General features: G+C 44.9%; 1 protein-coding gene across 6 annotated transcripts in view; it reads right to left on the minus strand.

The window, feature by feature from the left end:
* The window catches only part of FARS2 (phenylalanyl-tRNA synthetase 2, mitochondrial), a 288633-nt gene that overhangs the window by 229100 nt on the left and 37272 nt on the right, over positions 1-22261 (minus strand). For 5 of the 6 annotated variants that reach the window (XM_043908613.1, XM_043908612.1, XM_043908610.1 and 2 more), the window contains one exon: positions 11094-11713. In XM_043908613.1, the coding sequence (XP_043764548.1) occupies positions 11094-11690 (597 nt within the window). In that variant the 5' untranslated portion in view covers positions 11691-11713. Of the gene's footprint in view, positions 1-11093; positions 11714-15410; positions 15446-22261 lie in introns of all 6 variants that reach the window. The other variant, XM_043908611.1, reaches the window with a different exon arrangement.

Here is a 22261-nt window from a genome sequence, read left to right on the forward strand (position 1 = left end):
GTCCTTTAAAGTGAATAAACATACCTCTATAAGACTTGCTACTTTGCTCTTAAATTTTACATTTACCTGCGATATCAACAAAAACTTGGTCATGAACCAGGACTGTTAATACACTCAGGTTTGAGAACTACAAGCCAAGAAAACAAAGGCAAGAAAAATATACACATTCTGAGAATGAAAAGGAAGTAAGAGGAAGGGAGAGAGGGAGGGAGGGAGGGAGGGGAGGAGGGAGAGAGGGAGGGAGGAGGGAGAGAGGGAGGGAGGGAAGGAGGCAGAGAGGGAGGGAGAGAGGGAGGGAGGAAGGGAGAGAGGGAGGGAGGGAAGTAGTATTTAGAATTTCTTTGACAAGAATGAAGACAGAACTGGGCAGGAAGGCAGGCTCTCATGAACCATCCACGGCTGTCAGGAGTGTATGGAATAGAAAGACCCTGGATAACACTGACCCAGGGAAGTCATCAAAGCGGGCAGAGACCCGGAGGGAACCAAGCCTCTGCAGCCAAGAGCGCAGGGTAAACCCCTGAACGTCTGCCCCCCACTGCCCCCTGCCCCGAGCACTCGCTGGCCCCCCGCACAGGGCGCTCCCTGTGAGACAGCACAGGCATCTCCAGAGACCAGCGGGAAGAGGAGCTTCCTTGAGTGCTGGTCCGGGCACGTTCCTCTGAATTAGTATATTTAAATCAGATTAAAGAGATACAGGGATCATGTGGGCTCCCTCTGGTGGGTCTGGCAAACACAGGGAATCTGCTATTTTTTACAAAAGAGACATCTCAATAAAAGTTTTGAAAAACCTTGGTTTCGAAGCTATAGAACAGTGGCTCTCAACCTTGCTGGTCTCATGCACCCTTCTGCACACTCCAGAAATTCGTGACATCTCGACGCATCTGCGAGCGATGACGGCACCTGCCACCAGCACTCGCCCTGTCTACACCTCACGGGAGATCACCATCTCGATGTGGGTGCTTATCCTTCCCGTGTACTTTTTTCACACCTACCTACATAGTTATGGAACCAAAACACTGTGATTGAGGTGTGCGTGTGTGGAGAGAGAGAGAGAGAGGAAGGGCTCAGAAGCAAGTGAAACACAAGTAGACAGACAGACAGACAGACGGACGGCATGGACTAAGCCACACAGAGCACTGCTGGGCATTGTTGGGCATATTTTGAAAGATCTATTAAAAAGATGTCCTAGTTTAGTATCACTCATAATTTATTTGTTTCTCTCAACATTTTACTAAAGCCTCATCTAAGCTGACATAGGTACTTCTAGCTTATTTATGTTAATTGCTGTAAAGTACTCAATGTACAATTATAGCCCATTGTCCTTTTTTTTTTTTTAACACTTGAAAGAAAAATGCCAGATCATAGAGAACACAATGAAAAAGAAAAAAAGAAAAACTACCAAATAACTCTACAAAGTGATGGCAACTGCATGCCCTCCACACAGAAGGGGATAAGATTCACGGTTCCTCTGTGCTTAACCACTAAGTCATGTCCGACTGTTTGTGGCCCCATGCACTGTAGCCCGCCAGGCTCCTCTATCCATGGGATTCTCCAGGCAAGAATGCTGGAGTGGGTTGCCATGCCCTCCTCCAAGGGATCTCCCTGACCCAGGGATCGAACCAGCATCTCCTGCAATGCAGGCAGATTCTTAAATGCTGAGCCACCGGGGAAGCGCATAAAAAGTGTACATCAGTCTAAATAATAATAAGAGCATATAGCCTGTGCTCACCACTCACACCCATTTTCAGAAAAGAGGACAGTATTATACCAAAAACTTTGCAGCCCCTTGCTGATCACAATCCCCTCCCACTCCTTGTGCAAGTAACGACCAAACTTAATGTTTAAGTTATTTCTTTGCTTTCCAGAACTTTTCCACATGTGCATGAACCCCTAAATAATATAGCAGGTTAGTTCTGCCCATGTCTTAAGTGTTACACAAATGCAATCAGAATATCTAAGCTTTGATAACTCTCTTTGCCTAATGCTACTTTCTATATTCATTCATCTTGATGTATTTGGTTGTGACTTACTTATTCTCACAGACATACGAATGCCATACCAGATCCACAGTGCTATGAACAGCCTCATCTCCCTGCTGATGTAAGCCCTCATGAGGTGTCTAAACTATAGGCTTGGGAGCTGGACTCCAGGCATGGGTTTTAGACACCCTCAGAACCTTTCACTGCCTCACATGTCCGCCAGCTCTCGGTATTTCAGATTCCCCCTACTGGATTGTGTCACACTGAGGCCTTTATGTCTGATCAACACAAATCCTCTGTTAGTTACATGTAAAGCAGATTCCCCACCCAGCCCACTGCTTGAATTTTAACTTCGTTTAAGAATTATTTTATTAGATGTAAGTTTTACCTTAAGAGTCAACTTAAAACATTTTTTCCATTAAGGATTCCTCTTGTTTAGGAAATCTCAGTTTAAGAGGCTGTGATCTACGCCAAAGTCATAACAGTGTCCTGTGTTTTCCTCTTAAGTCTGGAAGACTTTCTATTCACAGATGGATTGTGAAACCATTTAGAGTTGAATTCTGCATTTGTTGAGAGGTGGAGAGAGAGTGTTTTTTTTCTCTATGGACAAGTAAGAGCAATGCCTGTGGAATCCACCATCTCCCCACTTATTTAAAATCGGTTCCACTTTATAGTGAAAACAAATTCCCAAAGAGGAGGAGAGGTCTTTGAGAGTTCTCTATCTGACCACACTTGTGCCAACACAAAACCATCCTAATGACCAGAGCACGGTGAGTCTGGGCGCTTGGCAAGGCACAGATCCTTACACTGGTGCGCTTACGTGTCTCCTGGCTATTTGTAAACTTGCTCCTCCTGTAAATAGGAAAAATGGTTCTTCAGCTTCTCCAAAATATGCTTTTGTTAGATTTACGATGAATTTATAGATCAGTTTTGAGACAGCTACCATCTTCATGAATCTACGAACACGGGATACCAGTCCTCTGTCTCTTCCTCTATGTCTTTGAATCATATCTGATAATGTTATCTACAAGTACCGTGAACATCTTCTGCAACAATGATATCCAGATGCTTCAAAGTTGTAGGCAATGTTATGAATGAAATCTTTTATTCATTATATTTTCTAACTGGTTATAACCTATAGATAAGAAACAGATTCTTGTAGGTACTGTCTTTGTACCCACAGCTTTGCTGAATGGTCTAATTAGTGCTAATAATGGATCTGGACATTCTAGTCAGCTTCCTGGGTAGCCCATCATGCCATCTACAAATAAAGCAGCTTTAGCTCATGTTTCCCAAAGCTTAGACTTGCTTTTCTCTTTCCGGTTTACCGCATAAGCTAGGACCTCCCACACAATGATGAACAGTGAGTGAAACAGTACCTCCTACACAGTGATGGCAAATAACCCTGAACCGTTGCTAATTTGATAGAAGTGTTTATAATGATTCACCACTAATTACGATGTATGCTGAGAGTGCTTGACAAATACCATTTATCATGTTACGGAAGTTCCCTTCTGTTCCTAGCTTGCTAAAAGTTTTTATCATAAGATATTAATGCCGTCAAATGCTTTTTTAACGTCCTAAAACATTAAATGCCATCAGCTTGCTTCCCTATGTCTATTAAGGTGATCACATGCTTTTCTTTAATAATTATACCACATTAACTCACATCAGTTAGTACAGTATAATGTAGTACACCTACAGGAATCACGTGGAAGGACACAATATGCCACTGATGTAAGTCTGCAAACATTTCACTTAATAATTTTTTACCTGTTCATCAAAAATGAGAAGAATCTATGTTCATAAAGATGAAACCTCTAATATTGTCTTTTATACCTAATTTGTTACTAACAAGTCTAATATGAAATGACCTTCTATTTTTTGAGAAAGACTACAAGACTTCCAAATTTTATGAAACCTCCCAATAAGGTCACCTCTGCCAGCTCTGTTTGTAGCGATGCTTCCTAAGGCCCACTTGACGTCACACTCCACCCAGGATTTCCGGCTCTAGGTGGGTGACCACACCACTGTGACCATCCGGCCATTAAGACGTTCTCTTGTAATGTTCTCTGTATTCTCACCAGCTCTTGTTCATCTTCTGCTTCTGTGAGGTCCTTACTGTTTCTGTCCTTTATCATGGCCCATCCTTGCATGAAATGTTCCCTTGATAAATCTCCAATTTTCTTGAAGAGATCTCTAGTCTTTCCCATTTATTGTTTTCCTCTATTTTCTTGCATTGTTCATGTAAAAAGACCTGCTTCTCTCTCCTTGTTCTTCTCTGGAACTCTGCATTCAGGTACATTTTCCCCTTTCTCCCTTGCCTTTTGCTTCTCTTCTTTCCTCAGCTATTTGTAAGGCCTCCTCAGACAACCACTTTGCTTTCATGCACTTCGTTTTCTTGAGGACGGTTTTGGTCACTGCCTCCTGTACAATGTTATGAACCTCCATCATAGTTCTTCAGGCACTCTGTCTACCAGATCTAATCCCTCAAATCTATTTGTCACCTCCACTATATAAATCATAAGGGATTTGATTTAGGTCATACCTGAATGGCCTAGTGGTTTTTCCCTACATTCTTCAATTTAAGCCTGCATTTTACAATAAGGAGCTCATGATCTGAGCCACAGTCAGCTCCAGGTCTTGTTTTTGATAGTGGAGGTGATGAAATTCTCACTGAGCTATTCAAAGTCCTGAAAGATGATGCTGTCAAAGTGCTGCACTCAATATGTCAGCAAATTTGAGAAACTCAGCAGTGGCCACAAAACTGGATAAGATCAGTTTTCATTCCAATCCCAAAGAAGGGGAAGGCCAAAGAATGTTCAAACTACTGGATAATTGCACTTATTTCACCTGCTAGCAAGGTTATGCTCAAATTTCCTCAAGCTAGGCTTCAGCAGTACATAAACTGAGAACTTCCAGATATACAAGCTGAGTTTAGAAAAGGCAGAAGAACTAGAGATCAAATTGCCAACATTCATTGGATCACAGAGAAAGCAAGGGAATTCCAGAAAACATCTACTTTTGTTTCACTGACTATGCTAAAGCCTTTAATTGTGTGTATCACAATAAATTGTGGATAACTCTTATTAAAGAGATGGGAATACCAGATCACCTTACCTGCCTCCTGAGAAATCTGTATGCAGGTCAAGAAGCAACAGTTATAACCAGACATGAAACAATGGACTGGTTCTAAATTGGGAAAGGAGTACGTCAAGGCTGTATACTGTTATCCTGCTTATTTAACTTATATGCAGCGTATATCATGCAAAATGCCAGACTGGATGAAGCACAAGCTGGAATCAAGATTGCCAAGAGAAATATCAACAACCTCAGATATGAAGAGGATACCACTCTAAGGACAGACAGTGAAGAAGAACTAAAGAGGCTCTTCATGAGGGTGAAAGAGGAGAGTGAAAAAGATGACTTAAAACTCAACATTCAAAAAACGAAGATAATGGCATCTGGTCTCATCATCTCATGGTAAATAGATGGGGAAACAGTGTAAACAGTGACAAATTTTATTTTCTTGGGCTCCAAAATTACTGTGGATGATGACTGTAGTCATGAAATTAAAAGATGCGTGCTACTTGGAAGAAAAGCTATGACAAACCTAGATAGCACATTTAACAGTAGAGACATGACATTACTTTGCTGACAAAGGTCCATCTAGTCAAAGCTATGGTTTTTCCAGTAGTCACGTATGGATGTGAGAGTTGAACCATAAAGAAGGCTGAGCACCAAAGAATTGATGCTTTTGAAATGTGGTATTGGAGAAGATGGTATTGGAGAAGATTCTTGAGAAACCTTGGACTGCAAGGAGATCAAATCAGTCAATCCTAAAGGAAATCAACTCTGAATATGCATTGGAAGGACTGATATGAAGATGAAGTTCCAATATTTTGGGCACCTGATGTGAAGAGCTGACTCATTGGAAAAGACCCTGATGCTGGGAAAGATTGAAAGCAAAAAGAGAAGGAGGTGGCAGAGGATGAGATGGTTGGATGGCATCACTGACTCAATGGTCATGAATCAGAGCAAACTCCAGAAGGACAGGGGAACCTGCCAGGCTGTGTCCATGGGGTCACAAAGAGTTGAACACAACTTAACGACTGAAAAACACCACAGGAAGATCATCTGAGAATGATGGATGAAAGGCTATTAATTCTAGCTTTAATCTACTTCAGTTTTCTACTGAATATAATCTATGCTCATGCCCCAAAGTGTGATATTTCTTGCCTCCTGCTACTTTTTAATCTTAATTGCTATCTTTCCCATGAAACCAGGAACCTTCTCGTGACCGTTTGATACCGTCTCTCTCTCTGACACCCTCTCACAGCATTGGATCCCAGTTCATGTTCAGAAAAAAAAATTTTTTTGATCGACAGACTGACTGATCCCTGACTGATCCCTGAAGTGTTTTCCTTCAGTCTTTTTCTTTAAACTTTTATTCAGAAAATTTTAAATGTATGCAAAAATAGACAGGATAATGATTCATCATGTATCCAACACCTGGCTTCAGTCATTGACAATTCATGACCCATCCTCTTACATTCATCCTCAAATGCCCAACCCCCATTATTTTGAAGAAAATCCATCATTTGGTTCACAGTATTTCAATATGTATCTCTGAGAGAGAATGACTGTATAAAAATATATCACTGTCAGATGTCAAAAACTAAAAATAAAGAACTCCTGAAACTCAAATGTTCAGTTAGTGTTCAAGTTTCCAACAGTCTCACATCTTTTTTTCTCTTGAAAGATGCTTTCCCTTGACAGAATCTGTGCGTTGTGATTGATTGAGATCTGTTTTTCTTTTTTTTAACCTATAGGCACCAGCTATTGTTTTTTCCTTGCTTTTCTTTGAAGAAACAGAATCATTTATCCTGAAGAGCAGTGCTTCTCAAACTGTCTGTGGCAGAGACAGTTCTAGGCCTCTAATCAGTCTGGAACTTATACACAGGTGCTGTGCAAAACCAACCCCCCAGACTGCACGCACAGCTCACCAAGAGCAGCGAGGAAGTCCTGGACCAGACTGCGTGCAGACCCACGGACGTCCTCGGACAACAGCCTTGAATGTGACCGCCTCGTCATTTCTCATCACTCACTGTGATGCTTGTACTTGATTTCATTAGGCAGATCTCACCTTGAGTAGCATCGCTATAGAATTTCCCCAGGCTGGATTTTGTTTGTTGCATCCACATGATGAGTAGTTGGAGAAGACTCTTGAGAGTCTCTTAGACTGCAAGGAGATCCAACCAGTCCATCGTAAAGGAGATCAGTCCTGGGTTTCATTGGAAGGACTGATGCTGAAGCTGAAACTCCAATACTCTGGCCACCTGATGCCAAGAGCTGACTCATTTGAAAAGACCCTGATGCTGGGAAAGATTGAGGGCAGGAGGAGAAGGGGACGACAGAGGATGAGATGGTTGGATGGCATCACCGACTCAATGGACATGGATTAGGATGGACTCCGGGAATTGGTGATGGACAGGGAGGCCTGGCGTGCTGTGGTTCATGGGATTGCGAACAGTCAGACATGACTGAGCGACTGAACTGAACTGATATAGTTTAATGTGTTTCTCTGTCCTCTGTATTTCTATAAATGTGTTAGATCCAGCAAGTTGAGCCGATACAGGTCCAGTTTTTCTGACAGGACTCTTCACAGGCGGCCTTGTGTTCTCTCGACAGGAGACACGCATGTCTGGCTGCTGCTCCTCCTGTGGTCTGGCGGCCGCGGTGAGCAGGGCCACCACCAGAATCACCAAGTGACTGCCCCCACCACGCCTGAGCAGTCTGAAGGCAGTGCTTTCATTGCTAGTTAGTGATCAGTGACTTTTGGTAACTCCAATATTTCTCTTTAACCCGTGAATCTACAGCTGTGAATTTTTAGATAGCTAGGGACAGGGAAAGCTTTATTATTCTTTTCTTACTGCTTTCCACATCAACGACATTGCAGCCAGGTATAGTTCTAATAATGTTATTGCATCTCTGACATTTATTTACAACTTCAACTGTCAACTAGTACATGGACAACTTATTTTAAGTTTTTCCATGTGACTATATACCTCTAACACTTGGGTATAGAATTTATGTGTGTATGTGTCTGTCTGTACAAACAAAAACACACATACATAGTTACAGAATTTTAAAAACAAACAAATCAAGCATGCTAGTCATACTTTTCAGATTTGCTGCTCTTTACTCATTTTGTCTGTTTAATTCATCAATCTTTGATTGAAGTCATTTAAAACCTACTATCATCATGAACTTTTCAAACTTGGATTTCTTCGGTTTTGGTTTCTGTATTACAGCTATGACGTCAGGCACATTAAAATTCCTAAGTCATAAAGCATCTTGGTCCATGTATTATCCCTCTTTATTCATAGTTACTATTTTTTCCACATATTCTATTTTATCTAATACTAAAAACTGCTTTACCAGCTTTAAGTGTATGCTTCATATACCTTTCTCTTGCCCTTTACTTTCAACCTCTGGTGATTTCGTTTCGGGATTCTCTGATTGAAAAATGTTGAAATTGAAAATTTCAATTTTCAATTGAAAATTTGAAAAAAAATCTGATAATGGATGTCTTTAAATCAGTAAAGTTAACACATTTAAATTTGTGAATACTGATACATTTCACCTTTTCTGAAACACAAAAGGGTTTTATTCACAACTAATAGATACATAACGTATATCCATTTCTATGCTTATTCTTGTTTCCTTTACCCCACATCTGTCGATTCACCTTTCTTCTTCCTGAAATACACTACACAGTGAATAAAATAACGATTGCCAAGATCATGAAATAACAGGAAAACTTTACAGAATGACAATACAATTTTTTAAATTACATGTGTAGCGTGATTACAATGATGGGAAAAAGAAAACCCCTATTCAGAGAGTAATAAAGTGAAAGAAGGAAAAAAACTCTTTTTGATGTTAAGGTTAGATCAGACTTGGTACCAGCCGAGGCCAGGAACCCACAAAACACCAGTCCTCTCTCCATGACACTGTTCCTGGAACTAAAGCCCTGGCTGGGTCGTGAGCAAGTCCTCCGTGAAAAGCAACCGGATGCGGCAGAACGGTTGACGCTCAGGGTTTACTCTGCCACCAGCTGGCGGGGCGACCCTGGGTGAGTTACTAAACCTGCTGGGGCTTCAGACTTCCATGGCTGCAGTGGAAGTAATCTGCTTCACAGGGTTTTATGATGAGCAGCAAATGAAACAAGGCGTGTGGAACTACCTTACTGTATTGATACATATGTGTACATGTGTGCGTGTAGTCTTTCTGACTACAAGGCAGAACATACAGTCACATCATCCGAAGACAAGCCATGCCTGCCCCCCACAAACCTGGCCTGGACCCCGCAGAAGTGTGAAACAAGGCGAGGTTAATCCCCTCTCCGCCCGTTTCCCACCTTCTCAGGGAGCCGGGGTTCTCCCTCCACTAAAACACCAGTGTGCGTCTCACAGCCTCCCCTGCCGTCTCCACAGCTTGCAGCCTCACCAACCAGTGGGCACTGGCCTCTCTCATTTTTGTAACGTGATGAACTGGGCTGAGCGCCTGCCACTGTCGTGACCTGGACACCGGCTCCCTGACGTCACACCTCTGCTGGCTCATTAACTGCAGGTGACATTCCATCACTCGGTCATACTCCCCAGACTCTGACCTTTGTGTTTCCTAACAAATCTGCATCCTTATAATAGTTACTACCCTTAACGTAGAAAATAGTCAGCTTTCCCAGGTAGAAAAGTGCTCATCTCAGCAGTTCTGGGATGAAGCATAGGTGGACTTTTGTGCAAAGCCAATACCTATTTCTGCATTTTCACAGATTCTCAGGAAGAGTTGAGCACCCTGAGGCAGTGGTCTCCTACAACGGGACTCATTTAACACAACAAGCGATGATTACTTATCAGCCTAAGGAGCCGACACCATTCCTGCTCATATCCAACAACTCAACGAGCCAACACTGTTTCTGCTCATTCAACAACCCAAGAGCCGACACCGTTCCTGCTCACTCCAACAACATGCTGACCTGATGTTTTGTGGGAGGGACTTTTGTTGATAATTATTCCTCCCGTTTCAGTGAACACGTTTGTAAGAAGCACTAAGGGAGTAATGTAAGATATTTCCGGTGCCTCATTAATTCCATTTGTTTCTTACATAAAAAAAGAGATGGTTTAAAAATATGTTAATGAAAGACAAGTGACATTGCACTCTTTTAGGAAACAGACTCAAGCTTTCAGGAATTTTCGAAAATTGCCAAGAAAAAAAAAAAAAAGAAAGATTCACACAACATGTTAGGATGTCAGCTACCAGATGCAAGGAGTTGGGTGCTTTTGAGAATGACCAGAATATCAGATTTCCCAATCAAAAAGGCTCTCTGAACCCAAACACATACTTTGGGAATAGAACAGTGACGCCCTCTCACAGGGAAAAGCACGTACACCAGCCACAAGTGTTCAGCAGGGGACCCAGAGGAAAAAGCTTGGGGCAAGCAGGCACCTTAGTCTCAGCCGCGAGAGCCCGTGCCCTGGGCTACTAGGAAATTCACCGGTGCCCAACACCACGTCCGGGTAATTAACCTCTGCTCGCTGAGGACTGGAGCGACCTAACCACAGGTCTCAGCCCTGCATCTCCAGCCCTCTGCGATGGAGGGTAAGTGTGAGTCACTGACCACCCACTCATCAGGAGAAACACAGAGACAGGCACGTGAGGACCGGAAGGCAAAAGTCCGACAAGGGGCGGTAAAGGCCAGCCAGTTCCTGCCTCACTAACACAGCACGCTGGCCAGGACGTCCTGGGCCCCGCCTGCACCAAGGACGCCGTCAAGGACGGATGACGCACAGACGCCAAGGAAGCTCCAGGGCCCCGCGCAGCTCTGCTGGGATCAGCCGGGAAACCGCGGCAGCCCTCCCTGAGACCGCAGCTCCAGGGCCCCGCGCAGCTCTGCTGGGATCAGCCGGGAAACCGCGGCAGCCCTCCCTGAGACCGCAGCTCCAGGGCCCCGCGCAGCTCTGCTGGGATCAGCCGGGAAACCGCGGCAGCCCTCCCTGAGACCGCGCGGGTCCCCCCGCCCCCCACCCCACCCCGCGGGGGCCGGCTCACCTGGTGGCGAGAGAAGAGGCGCACGGCCTCCAGCTGGTGGAACACGGGGTAGTGCTGGGCGTCGATCTGGTCGCGCCGGTACACGTCGCCCACCACCAGGAAGGCGTCCAGCCCCGCGCGCAGCAGGTCCCACTGGTGCGCCGACGTGTGCGCGCGCAGCATGTGCGTGGCGTTCAGGTAGTAGTTGTCGCCCTTCTTCCGGCTGGGGTGGTCGGCCGGGATGAGCAGGCTGTCGAAGTTCTGCCAGGTGGTGACCACCGGGGAGAGGTCGTCGTACACGGAGAAGAGCGGGGCCCCGGCGCGGCCCGCATACCGCGCGTAGAAGTGCTGCTTCACCCGCTCCTTGAGCAGCCAGAGCGGGTGCTGCGGCTGGTTGTGCAGGTTCCGGCCCACCTTGGACAGGACCTTGCGGGTCAGGTTGCTGTAGTCGTCCCGGGGGTAGGACTTGCCCAGCAGCTCCACCGTGCTGCCCGCGGCTCCCGGGGCGGCCGGCCTCGGGCCCAACGGCTGATGCTCAGAGCCCGGGTAGACGCCGCTGGCCTTCCGGGCCAGGTGGGGACGCACCCGGGTGACTCTCCTGAGAGCCCAGCAGACCATGGCGACAGCTTCCTTCACGGGTTCTGGAAAGAGGACACACACACAGCAGAGTCACCTCTCACCCGTGGAGAGTCGGTCTCCCACCCCCCCCACATCAAGAGAATCATAAACATCATGTTTGGATCCCCAGTCTCCAGTTGTCCTTCCCTGGACACTTGAGACAATGAAACTGAAGCAAATGTCCTTTATTCATGTCATGTCATGTCCTGGATCCCTCACATGGAACAAACCTATGGATGTGACAACCTCCTTTTATTCTGACTCTATTCAGGGTCTCATTCCTTAAAGGAAGCCCATGACTGCATCCAACAGGCCCTGAAGGATGGAGGGAGAAAGTCTGAACTGCCATCCCCCCATTCCATCCTCATAATCACCAAGTTCTGCTCACTTCTGCCAAAATGTGACTTCCGGATTAGTTCACTATATTGTAAGATGACATGAACAACACTTTTTTTTTGGATGTTTCAAATAAAATACACCAATTTAGGTAATGGTTATTTTTATGTAATTTTTTTTAAAAAATAGAAGTGAAAACTGAAGGAAATATTACACAGAGTGATAGCCCACACCGGTGGACAGCTGGAACTATTTTTATAGATGCAAATCTTTCCTATCCTCACATCTGGTCATGTCACTTCCACTTAATACCCTTGCAGGATCCCATCAATGACACGTCTGTTTGGTAAAAGAGCAGGTTCCCAGTGCACACCACGGGAAACCAGGGGCAGGGCTGCCCTCGCCCGGGGAGAGATGCGGAGCAGCCGGGACACAGAGAGTGGCCAGACCTTTCTCCTAACGCCCAGGATTCAACAAGAGGACCAGACTTCACAGCTGGAGGTCACACGGCAGTCACCACGCACAGGCTGTGTGCATCAAAAATGAGGTGACAAAGAGCCGCAGGAGAGGCCCAAACCCTAAGGTGCTGGGGGCGTTGAGACGACACCAGAGATGTCTGGACGCTCTCGCGGGCCCACGAGCAGGTTTAAACGGACTCGGGGATCTCCGGCATGAAAAGCTTTAGATGTCAAATTTCTACAATGGTAAAGACAATTGCCGTGAACTTAAATCAGCCAAACCCATCTTCTAAAACTTGGCATTGTTACCACTGAGTTACTATCAAGCCCACAGGTCGGTGATTTGATTTCTAGGCTCTAGATACTACCAAGAAAGCACATAACTTCATGATAATAAATGCATTAAAAGGGAACAGCATTGCTCCAAGTGACCATCCAAGGCACGCCAGGGGTGCACCCCGGCATCACAGCCCACCTGGATTACAGAGCTGAGAACACCCAGCTCCGAATTAAATGCCCGTGCACCTGTGAGGTGGCTTACTAGATGCCTGGGCATGGCCCTGGTGTCTGAGACAGCCGTCACGTGGGAAGTTTTCACGGAACCCAGATTTATTCATTTATGGCACTGTTTTGTCAGAGTTGTGGGGGAAAGTGTTTTTGGCTGAGCTTCAGTGGAAATCTGTCTTCCCCTCCACCGTACTCAGTGGCTTGTCACCGCCGCAGATATAAATTTTAAATATGCCCGAGCCGCCTTCTACATCTCAGCACTCAGTCACGCTGGTGGGCTGTCAGTGACCCGGCTCAGCACCCTTGGGAGACACAAGAAAGCCTCTTCCCTCCAAAGGCGTGTGCTGTCACTACGCTCAGGAGCCTTCTGGGGAAGGTGCTATCACTGCACACAGCCTCTGACTGCGTTGGGCCCTCAGGCTTCTCATAGAAAACAGTACCTATCTCCTAGGAAAAGATCTTGTTCATAATGTACTTAATTCATTTCTGGTACATAGGACACAAGATAAGTTAAACTAAAGGTTAAAAATGGCCCATGAAAGGTTAAAAAAAGAAACAGACTGTTAAAAAAAACAGTCACCCACTGAGACAGAGAACACGGGATGAATTCTGGATTTTCCCCAAATGATTTCCATGCGTGTGTCTGCAGCTGGAGCAACCTGGGACGTGCTGAAGTTAAGAACGGGTGACAGAGCCACATTATCATATTCCACATTCATCCAACTTATTTACTGCGCTGGCGGATCTGCTTCTGGCAGAAGAAGAGCAATGTGGCATAACCTCTCCATTAGTGACGTGAAACCCTCCGATGTCTCGCCTCCAGGTTCACGGTCAAACCTCACTGTGGTCCAGAGTCAGTGACAAGCATTGCGTGGTGCTGATTTATCGGCCTCGGTTCCAGCACTAGCAGCTGCAGAAATAGCGGTTTCAAGGCTGAGCTCTTTCAGGTTTTAGGACGTGAAGAATCTGTTAATTCTACTGTGTAATCAGTTTCATTCTATTGTGTAAGGACCGCACACTCGTTCCTCGGGGGACATAAAACCCCATGGTCACCAGGCTCCATTATAGATGTCACAATGTTGAGTAGGCAAATTTCAAAAATACTACTTTTCACAAGAAGCTGAAAAGTAAGGCTGTGAGCAACTTTTGGCAGGAAAGAGCTCGCAAGAGGGGGCCCCTGTTGGTCTTGTCACTAACCTGAAATCAGACACCCGCATGTTCTATTCATCTCCAGCCCAAGCACACCTTTCAGATCTCTGAACCACACAATGCCTATTTGTTCTTTCCATAGATCAGAGGAAAAGAAATGAAGACTAAGTCATTAACAGGTGACCAGATTGCTTCCCTAGCATCCCCTTCAGTAATCGCTCGAACAAACTATGAGAATAAGCTAACATCTAAAGAAAAAATCACAAGAAGTCCACAGGCTGGCACACCAGCCTAACCCCCACATCTGAGTGATTAGCTGAGATGACTTCTTCAGTTTTTCCTTTTAAAAACCCTCATGGCAAAAAAAAAAAAAAAAAACCCTCATGGCTGGGCAGAAAATTCACATACGGCTTTGGAGGGACCCAACCACCTTTCTAGCCTCCCCTTGCCTTCCTTCGGAGAACAAATAACATGTTTCACTTTCTTAGGCACCTATGTGTTAGGGAATGACCTTTGAGTACTTCCAGAAATAGCATTTTCTTTAATTTTGATATATTAATATCGACATATTAACAGGCTCATTGGAATTTTAATTACACGGCAAAAAGTAAATGGGTTCATTTAAAGTGTTTTCACCTCTCTTATCTCACAGGTGATGTTACTCAGAAAGGAACTGTAATAAAATAGTGTAGAGAAATAAAACACATCATGTTATGTTAGTATAATTGATGCTTTTGAATTGTGGTGCTGGAGAAGACTCTTGAGAGTCCCTTGGACTTCAAGGAGATCAAACCAGTCCATCCTAAAGGAAATCAACCCTGAATATTCATTGGAAGGACTGATGCTGAAGCTGAAGCTCCAATACTTTGGCCACTTGATGCAAAGAACCAACTCACTGGAAAAGACCCTGATGCTGGGAAAGATTGAAGGCAGGAGGAGAAGGGAGTGACAGAGGATGAGATGGTTGGATGGCATCACCGCCTCAATGGACATGAGTTTGAGCAAGCTCCAGGAGATAATGAAGGACAGGGAAGCCTGACGGGCTACAATCCATGGGGCTGCAAAGAGTCAGACACGAGTGAGCGACGGAACAACTACTATAATGTTAGTAGAAGCTAGTTCTGAATTCAGGAAAATCTGTATCAACATACTTATACATTTTAGAGAAACATACAAGATTGGGTTACAGAATGTTCATATGACCCAAACTGATGGAGTTAAAGAAGCCAAGAACACAGCTGAAACTTTTCAAATAGGGCAAAGATCTTACCAAAGGGTCGCCAGGAACCAGGCAGAGTTCCGTCCCTGGGAGAGGAAAACAGAAGAGAAAGGCCACGAGCAAATGAAGTCTGTCCCCGGGGACAAGGCCACACGTTACCAGGAAAGCTCTACCTGGAGAATAACGGGGGCTATTCGGGGAGGGGTTTTATGCAACACACAAAGAATAAAATCACAGAGAGTCCAGCCTAGATATGCAGAAAGACGAGAAGATACTGTTTGTACAGATTCTGGAATTCACTGGGCAGCAGGAAAACTTATCTCCTGCTGGCTTGGTTGAAGCCAACAGAAATAGAAAGAGTCACACTTTTCATGCCAAATCAACCTACTGGTAAGTAACTGTCTGTGGACATGGACATCTCTCCCTCTAGCAAATAACCAATATAGGGTCAGGTGGACACTGCGTTTGGATATCATTAACCTGCAGTAGCATGAAACGCCCAGGAGAACGTCTGAACGTCTGAACACAGTTGCAGTAAGAGCATCCCGGACTCCTTCCTTGGGCTCTGTCCGTTTGGACACAATGACTATTTTCCCCCAGATCTGGTGTGCCCAATTCCTAGATGTGATCGTGGGCACTGGTGCAACAACCTTGCTTTTCTACTTCAGGCCCTTTAACACCGGACAGCATGAAGTATATAAACTCTTTCCTCTAAAGATGCACCATCAAGATGTGTTTTTCTGATGGATTCTGGAGCATGTAAGCGGCACAAGGGAAGCCCCCAAGGCAGAAAGAGAAGGCTTCAGCACACAGGGGGGTCTGCAGCTCGCAAACGCCCGCCACCCTTTACCATTCACAAATGCTCTTCCTCGCCAGAATAAATGAATGCATCCTTACCTCAAATAACTATCTATCCACCATTGGTTTCAGCAACATATTTAAGGTATGGCTTAAAGCCACCAGCAAGAACCTGGCACTGGACTCTGCCGCCTGGGGCGCCTGGCTTCCGCGGGCTGGCAGAGGCCCAGCTGCTCCATAAAGGAGCGCACACTTGTCAAGACAATTACAAAGAGCTTGGCAGCTCGCTCAGAGGGCAGGCCCGAGGAGAGGCAGCGCCCAGGCACGCAGATCAGAGAGCCCCCCACCCCCCGACACCAAGAATGAAATCGGCACCTTGTGTGTAGATAATGTCTTTTATTAAAACTAAGTCTAAGGGGAGAAAAAAAGGAGCAACGAGGGCAGTTCTAAACACAACGGTTATCTGAGTACACAAGGCCGCGTTCCCATTCAGAAGAGATGTCTTTTCATCACTGTAATTCAGCGGAGAAATGACTAGCAATACCATTCTTAGCACATAAATGCCGTGTTTTCAAGAATGAGAGATTGGAAAGTGTTCTGCCATGCTGGAAACTTCTTAATTATTCAAGAAGAGAGGAGTCCTCAAGAGAAAAGTAGCTTGTGATGGACACAGACAAATGGAAAAACACAACTTTTTAATGTTTTTTTTTTTTTTAAAACACACACACACAAATCACTGGACTCAGTTCCAAGAGAAATCAGTTTTACTGTCACAAGTCAAAAGGTGAAAATCTGTAATTAAACGAATACATGAGGGAATGACTGCAGACAAAAGACCCTGCAAAATTAATTTAAACCCTGGTTAATAAGTATCTAAAGATGTCACCATGTTTGGAATGGCAGTTGAATTCCCAACCACTCTTTCACAAATTTTCACTTGAGAAAAATATCAGTTAAAATTAAGTTCATGTTACTAGTACCCATTAGTATGAATAGTTTCTTAAATATGCCAGGGGAAAAAAATTCTTCACAATGCATATAAAAAATAACACACACTGTAAAACAAATATACCAAATTCATCCTTAATGCTCTTCAGAGTCTTATCACAGTCGAATGAAACATCAAAACTGCTAGTTAATCTCAACTTCGGCCAATCAACTAGCCATCATTTATTTTTGTCTTTAATGAAAGGTGTTTACAGTAGTCCCACATGATACACATTTAGAGAGTGACAGCATAACTCATTACCCACTAAACGCAGCGTTCAAATAAAACGCGATAACCCTTCATGTACAGAACGGCCTTAAAACAAAAAATACTCTGCTAATGAAAAAGACTAACGGTTCACCCAGAAATAATTAGCAAGCCGAATGGCTATGGCAAGTAAAATTAACACTTGTTTTAAATCAACTCACTAAACTGCATATTAAAAACTATTTTAGGTAATTAGAAATAATACTGTTACACAGAAGACATGGCCTCCAGGTTCAAAATCCTTCTCTCCTAAATATTCTAAATAAACTGATTTCATCTAAGATCCTCCAAACAAAGTCGCTGCATACAAAATCCTGGAGTCTTGGCTAGAGTGGAGCAAAGAGTCTTTGCCAGTTCTTAGCTCCATAATTACTTTTTTTGGTCTGCTTCTGTGTTTATTTTTTTAATTTTGCTTTTAATTGGAGGATAATTATGCTACAACCTTGTGTTGGTTTCTGCCAGACGTCAACATGAACCAGCCGTAGGTGGACACATGTCCCCTCCCTCCGGAACCTCCCTCCCACCTCCCTGCCCAGCCTGCCCCTCGAGGCTGTCACAGAGCACCAACTTTGGGCTCCTGTGTCACGCAGCGAATTCCCACTGGCCGTCTACTTTACACATGGTAACGCTTATGTTTCAATGCTGCTAATCTCTCAAATAATCCCACCTTCTCTCTCCCCCGCTGGATTTACTTTTTTATATTTTCCTGAAGTATAGCTGATAGCACTGCAATTATCAGGTAGACACCAACAGCCGGAAACATTTCTCTACCTACAAATGGTGACTCAGTGTCGCCTCTTCTCTGAAGCCTTTTCTTTCTTCCTCTCTTTCTATCGATCCTCTTGGCAGCACCATGACAGCCAGCCACTGCTGGGCTGGCCAGTGCGGTCCTCCTGACTGGAAGGAGCACCACATTCAGGGCCAGGCTGACCTGACTCCTGCCTGGTCCCAGGCTGTCCCTGACGTTCCCATTGCTCGTCCTCTCCTGATAAATGCCAGCCAACCTCACTTTTTGCAATAGACACAGTCCTGGTGAGTTCCTTATGAGTTTTCTTTTCAAACCAAAACAGTTTCCTGTTGACATGGTCCATAACTCCAGAGATGCTCCACCTCTGTGACACCAGGTCTTATCCTTCATACTCTGCCCACACAGAACTGACCCATCCCTTCTTTCTTCCTGAGAAGCCCACGAAACCCTCACTGCGCCCACCCATCAGGAAGCTGGCCCATCTCTTGGATTTTTAAGCTCCTGGAGGAACAGGATGATGTTTCTTTCTGTCCTTTAAAAAGAACCTCTTCCCAAGTCAAAGGAGTAACCCCCACTGGGAATGCCCATGTTAGGTATTTCCGAATTGCTGTTTCACTGAGAAGAGACACCATCCGTTAACTCACAGTGATACCGCAAATGCTTCCTCCTCTCCCTACAGCAGGCCTCATGAAAATAGCCAAAGCACAGCACTGAGGCTTCTCAGCAAGTCGTTCATAAGGACGCAAATCATGCAGCACTCCTTAATTCTAATTCCCACACCTGCTAGATCATGCCTGAACACTGCATCGAGATGGAGAGTGAAACTGAGGTCCACATCTCAGCTTCCGTCCGCCCTGAGCAGCCCCAACCAGTCCTGATCATCCTGGGCTCTCTGCTAAACCCCCTGGAAACACAGTTCTGCATTTTTCTGTAAGTTTTAAGGATTAGCTAGTACATGAAAGCATTTAACTCAAATTGCAAGATATCTGAATCGTGAAAACAATGAAAAGAATACAGTCAATTCCCGTTACTCACAGCAGTTCTGATCCAGAACATCTCTGAGTGCACGGAATCAGTGGACACTGAACCTCTGCTCCTTGGGAAAATACAGGGCCAGTTTGTGTCCCTGAGGCCAATTTTCAGGATTGTGGCAGCTTATGTCTTAGCTACAGGCTGGTCAGCATGTAGCTGACTCCTTCCACCTGGTGGGGGTTTCAGTATCCACAGGACAGCTCCCAGGGTATGGATCAGGATGTTATCTATAGCCCAGGAAGAGGAACTCAAGCTCCTTGACACTGCTCGATGACTAAACTATTATTATTTGGTCTCCTTTGACTGTTTTCCTTTGCTTCTGCATTATCTCATGTCTCTTATTCTTTGCCTAAAGCTTGTCCACAGACAAAAAGCAGGCTGAGGACCTGGGGGGAAAAGGACCATGGGGTCCTCCTCTGTTTCACAATGATGCAAAACACACACACATGAACAGAAAAGCATCGCTGGGGTGGTGACGAGTTTTCCCTACATGAGCACCGTGAGCCTGACTGAGGAACAAAGCCCTATTCCCTTTTCTTGGGAATGGCTCAGAAAAACACGCAGAGCGGTGCCTCCTGTGCCCGCTCAGAGAAGTGGACACCAGAAAGGACCCTGAAGACCGGCTGGTTACACGTGCTCCCTCTCCAGACGAGAGGCCTGGGTCCAGCGGGAGGAGACTCCCAGCTCATGCCGGGGCCAGCGGGAGGCGGGCCCGGCCTCGGGGCCACGGCTCACTCTTCCACGTGGCCACGTCCCGCCATGGTCCCAGCACCCTGGAGACTCTTTAATGAGATTTCCTGGTTGTTTTGGTGACAAGGTATTTGAAAAATAAGGTCTGTGCTTCACAGGACCACACGCTCCAGGAACAGAAGCGCGTTTTCTTCCCTGGCTGCCTGTGAAGGGTAATAGGCCTATTTTCCGATTGTGACATTTATTTGAAATTCAGATTCTATTGTATAACCTAATACGAGCTGTGAAGATAATTAATATAAATGTGAAAATCTCAGGGTGAAGCAGGAGACGGGAGGAGAAGGAACATTCTTAAAGTTCAAGCAGCTCTCCTGTGCTGCTTTAGGCATTTAACTGTCTGCCTGTCTCAAACACAAAATTCAAGCATGATGCTGAATTCCTCTCCTCTCCGCTTCCCCATCACCTGTTCTGAACACAGAACACATGGGCCTGTCTGCGCCAGTGTGTCTGAGGCGCTGCAGGCACGCTGCAACTGAAAGGAACCCCACGCTGACCTTGCAGTGGAGAGGTCAAGGTGCCCCCTCACTTAACAGATTACATTTGTTTAATTGACACCGCCCCTGATGAACATACTCGTGTAAATTAGCAGTTTTGCAACCTCGGCAGTCCTGGGTCTTTCTTTGCTATTGTTCAGGTGCTAAGTCATGTCTGACTCTTTGCGACCCCATGGACTGCAGCACGCCAGGCCTTCCTGTCCATCACCAACTCCCAGAGTTTACTCAAACTCATGTCCATCGAGTCAGTGATGTCATCTAGCCATCTCATCCTCTGTCGTCCCCGTCTCCTCCTGCCTTCAATCTTTCCCAGCATCAGGGTCTTTTCCAGTGAGTCAGCTCTTCACATCAGGTGGCCAAAGTACTGGAGCTTCAGCTTTAGCATCAGTCCTTCCAATGAGTATTCAGAGCTGATCTCCTTTAGGATGGACTGGTTGGATCTCCTTGCAGTCCAAGGGACTCTCAGAGGTCTTCTCCAGCACAATTCTAAAGCATCAATTCTTCAGCACTCAGCCTTCTTTATGATCCAACTCTCACATCCATACATGACTACTGGAAAAACCACAGCTTTTCTGCTATCTTTAAAATATCAAAATAGCAATTTGCCTTATAGATTTTCCACCTTTACAACAGATCAAAGAGAAGAATGTCTAAAAGTTGCTCATTGCTTTACTAATACCTCTTGCAAAAGGCCTGGTGGAAGAACAGATGAAAAGAGTAATCATGACACTACTATGACTAGTATTTCTTGAGTCACTGAGCCCTTCACAGATACCACCTCATCTAGTCACCAGCAGAATTCAAGATTGATATTTTATAGAAAAGGAAAATGAGGGCTGTACAAACACACACAAAACAGGGGTCCTGGTGAGAGCCAGAGCCCAGATCGAACCCAAAGCCCGTTGTCGTTCACATCAGGAGGCCAAAGTATTGGAGCTTCAGCATCATTCCTTCCAGTGAATATTCAGGGTTGGTTTCCTTTAGGGTTGACTGGTTAGATCTCCTTGCTGGCCAAGGAACTCTCAAGAGTCTTCTCTAGCACCACAGTTCGAGAGGATCAGTTCTTCGGTGCTCAGCTTTCTTTATGGTCCAACTCTCCAACTTTAAAAATGATCCCCAGGACTTCCCCGGTCCAGTGGTTTAGACTCCAACCTTCCAATTCAAGGGGTGAGGGTTTGATCCTTGGTCGGGGAACTAAGACCCCACATGCCACACAGCATGACCAAGAAAATATAAAAATAAAATAAAGTACACTAAAAAATTAAAAAAAAATAATCCCCATGTTCATTTGAAAAATTAAAACAAGTGACAGAAGCTAGTAATTTTTTGAAAAACTAATAGGAAAACAATAATAATAAAAACTGGTGCAAGAACTGACAAATACATTTGGAGATATCTAAAAACTTAATATATGTTCTCATTAATCAAGATAGAAATGGCTCATATAAGAAACAGTGTTAAGAAACTAAGTATTTGGGAGAAAAATGATCTGATCTTCACTTCATCTGACATGACAAAATAAGACGAAAGTTCTATAATGTTTTAAAAGTTTTTTTTTTTTAAGAAAACAGAAGAAATATGAGTAACTCTTCAACTGATCTGGGGTTAGGAATGAATGTTTAACAACAAGTAAATAAAAGAAACAAATGATACATATATTTGACCCATGAAAATGTAAGACTTTGTGTATGTGTGTGTGCGCTTACTCACTAGTGTCCAACTCTCTGTGACCCCAGGGACCACAGCCCGCCAGGCTCCTCTGTCCATGGGATTTTTCAGGCAAGAATACAGAGCAGGTTGCCAGGTTGCCAAGTTCTCCGGGGGA

The sequence above is a fragment of the Cervus elaphus genome, chromosome 7, assembly GCF_910594005.1.
Source record: "Cervus elaphus chromosome 7, mCerEla1.1, whole genome shotgun sequence".
NCBI classification, from domain to species: domain Eukaryota; kingdom Metazoa; phylum Chordata; class Mammalia; order Artiodactyla; family Cervidae; genus Cervus; species Cervus elaphus.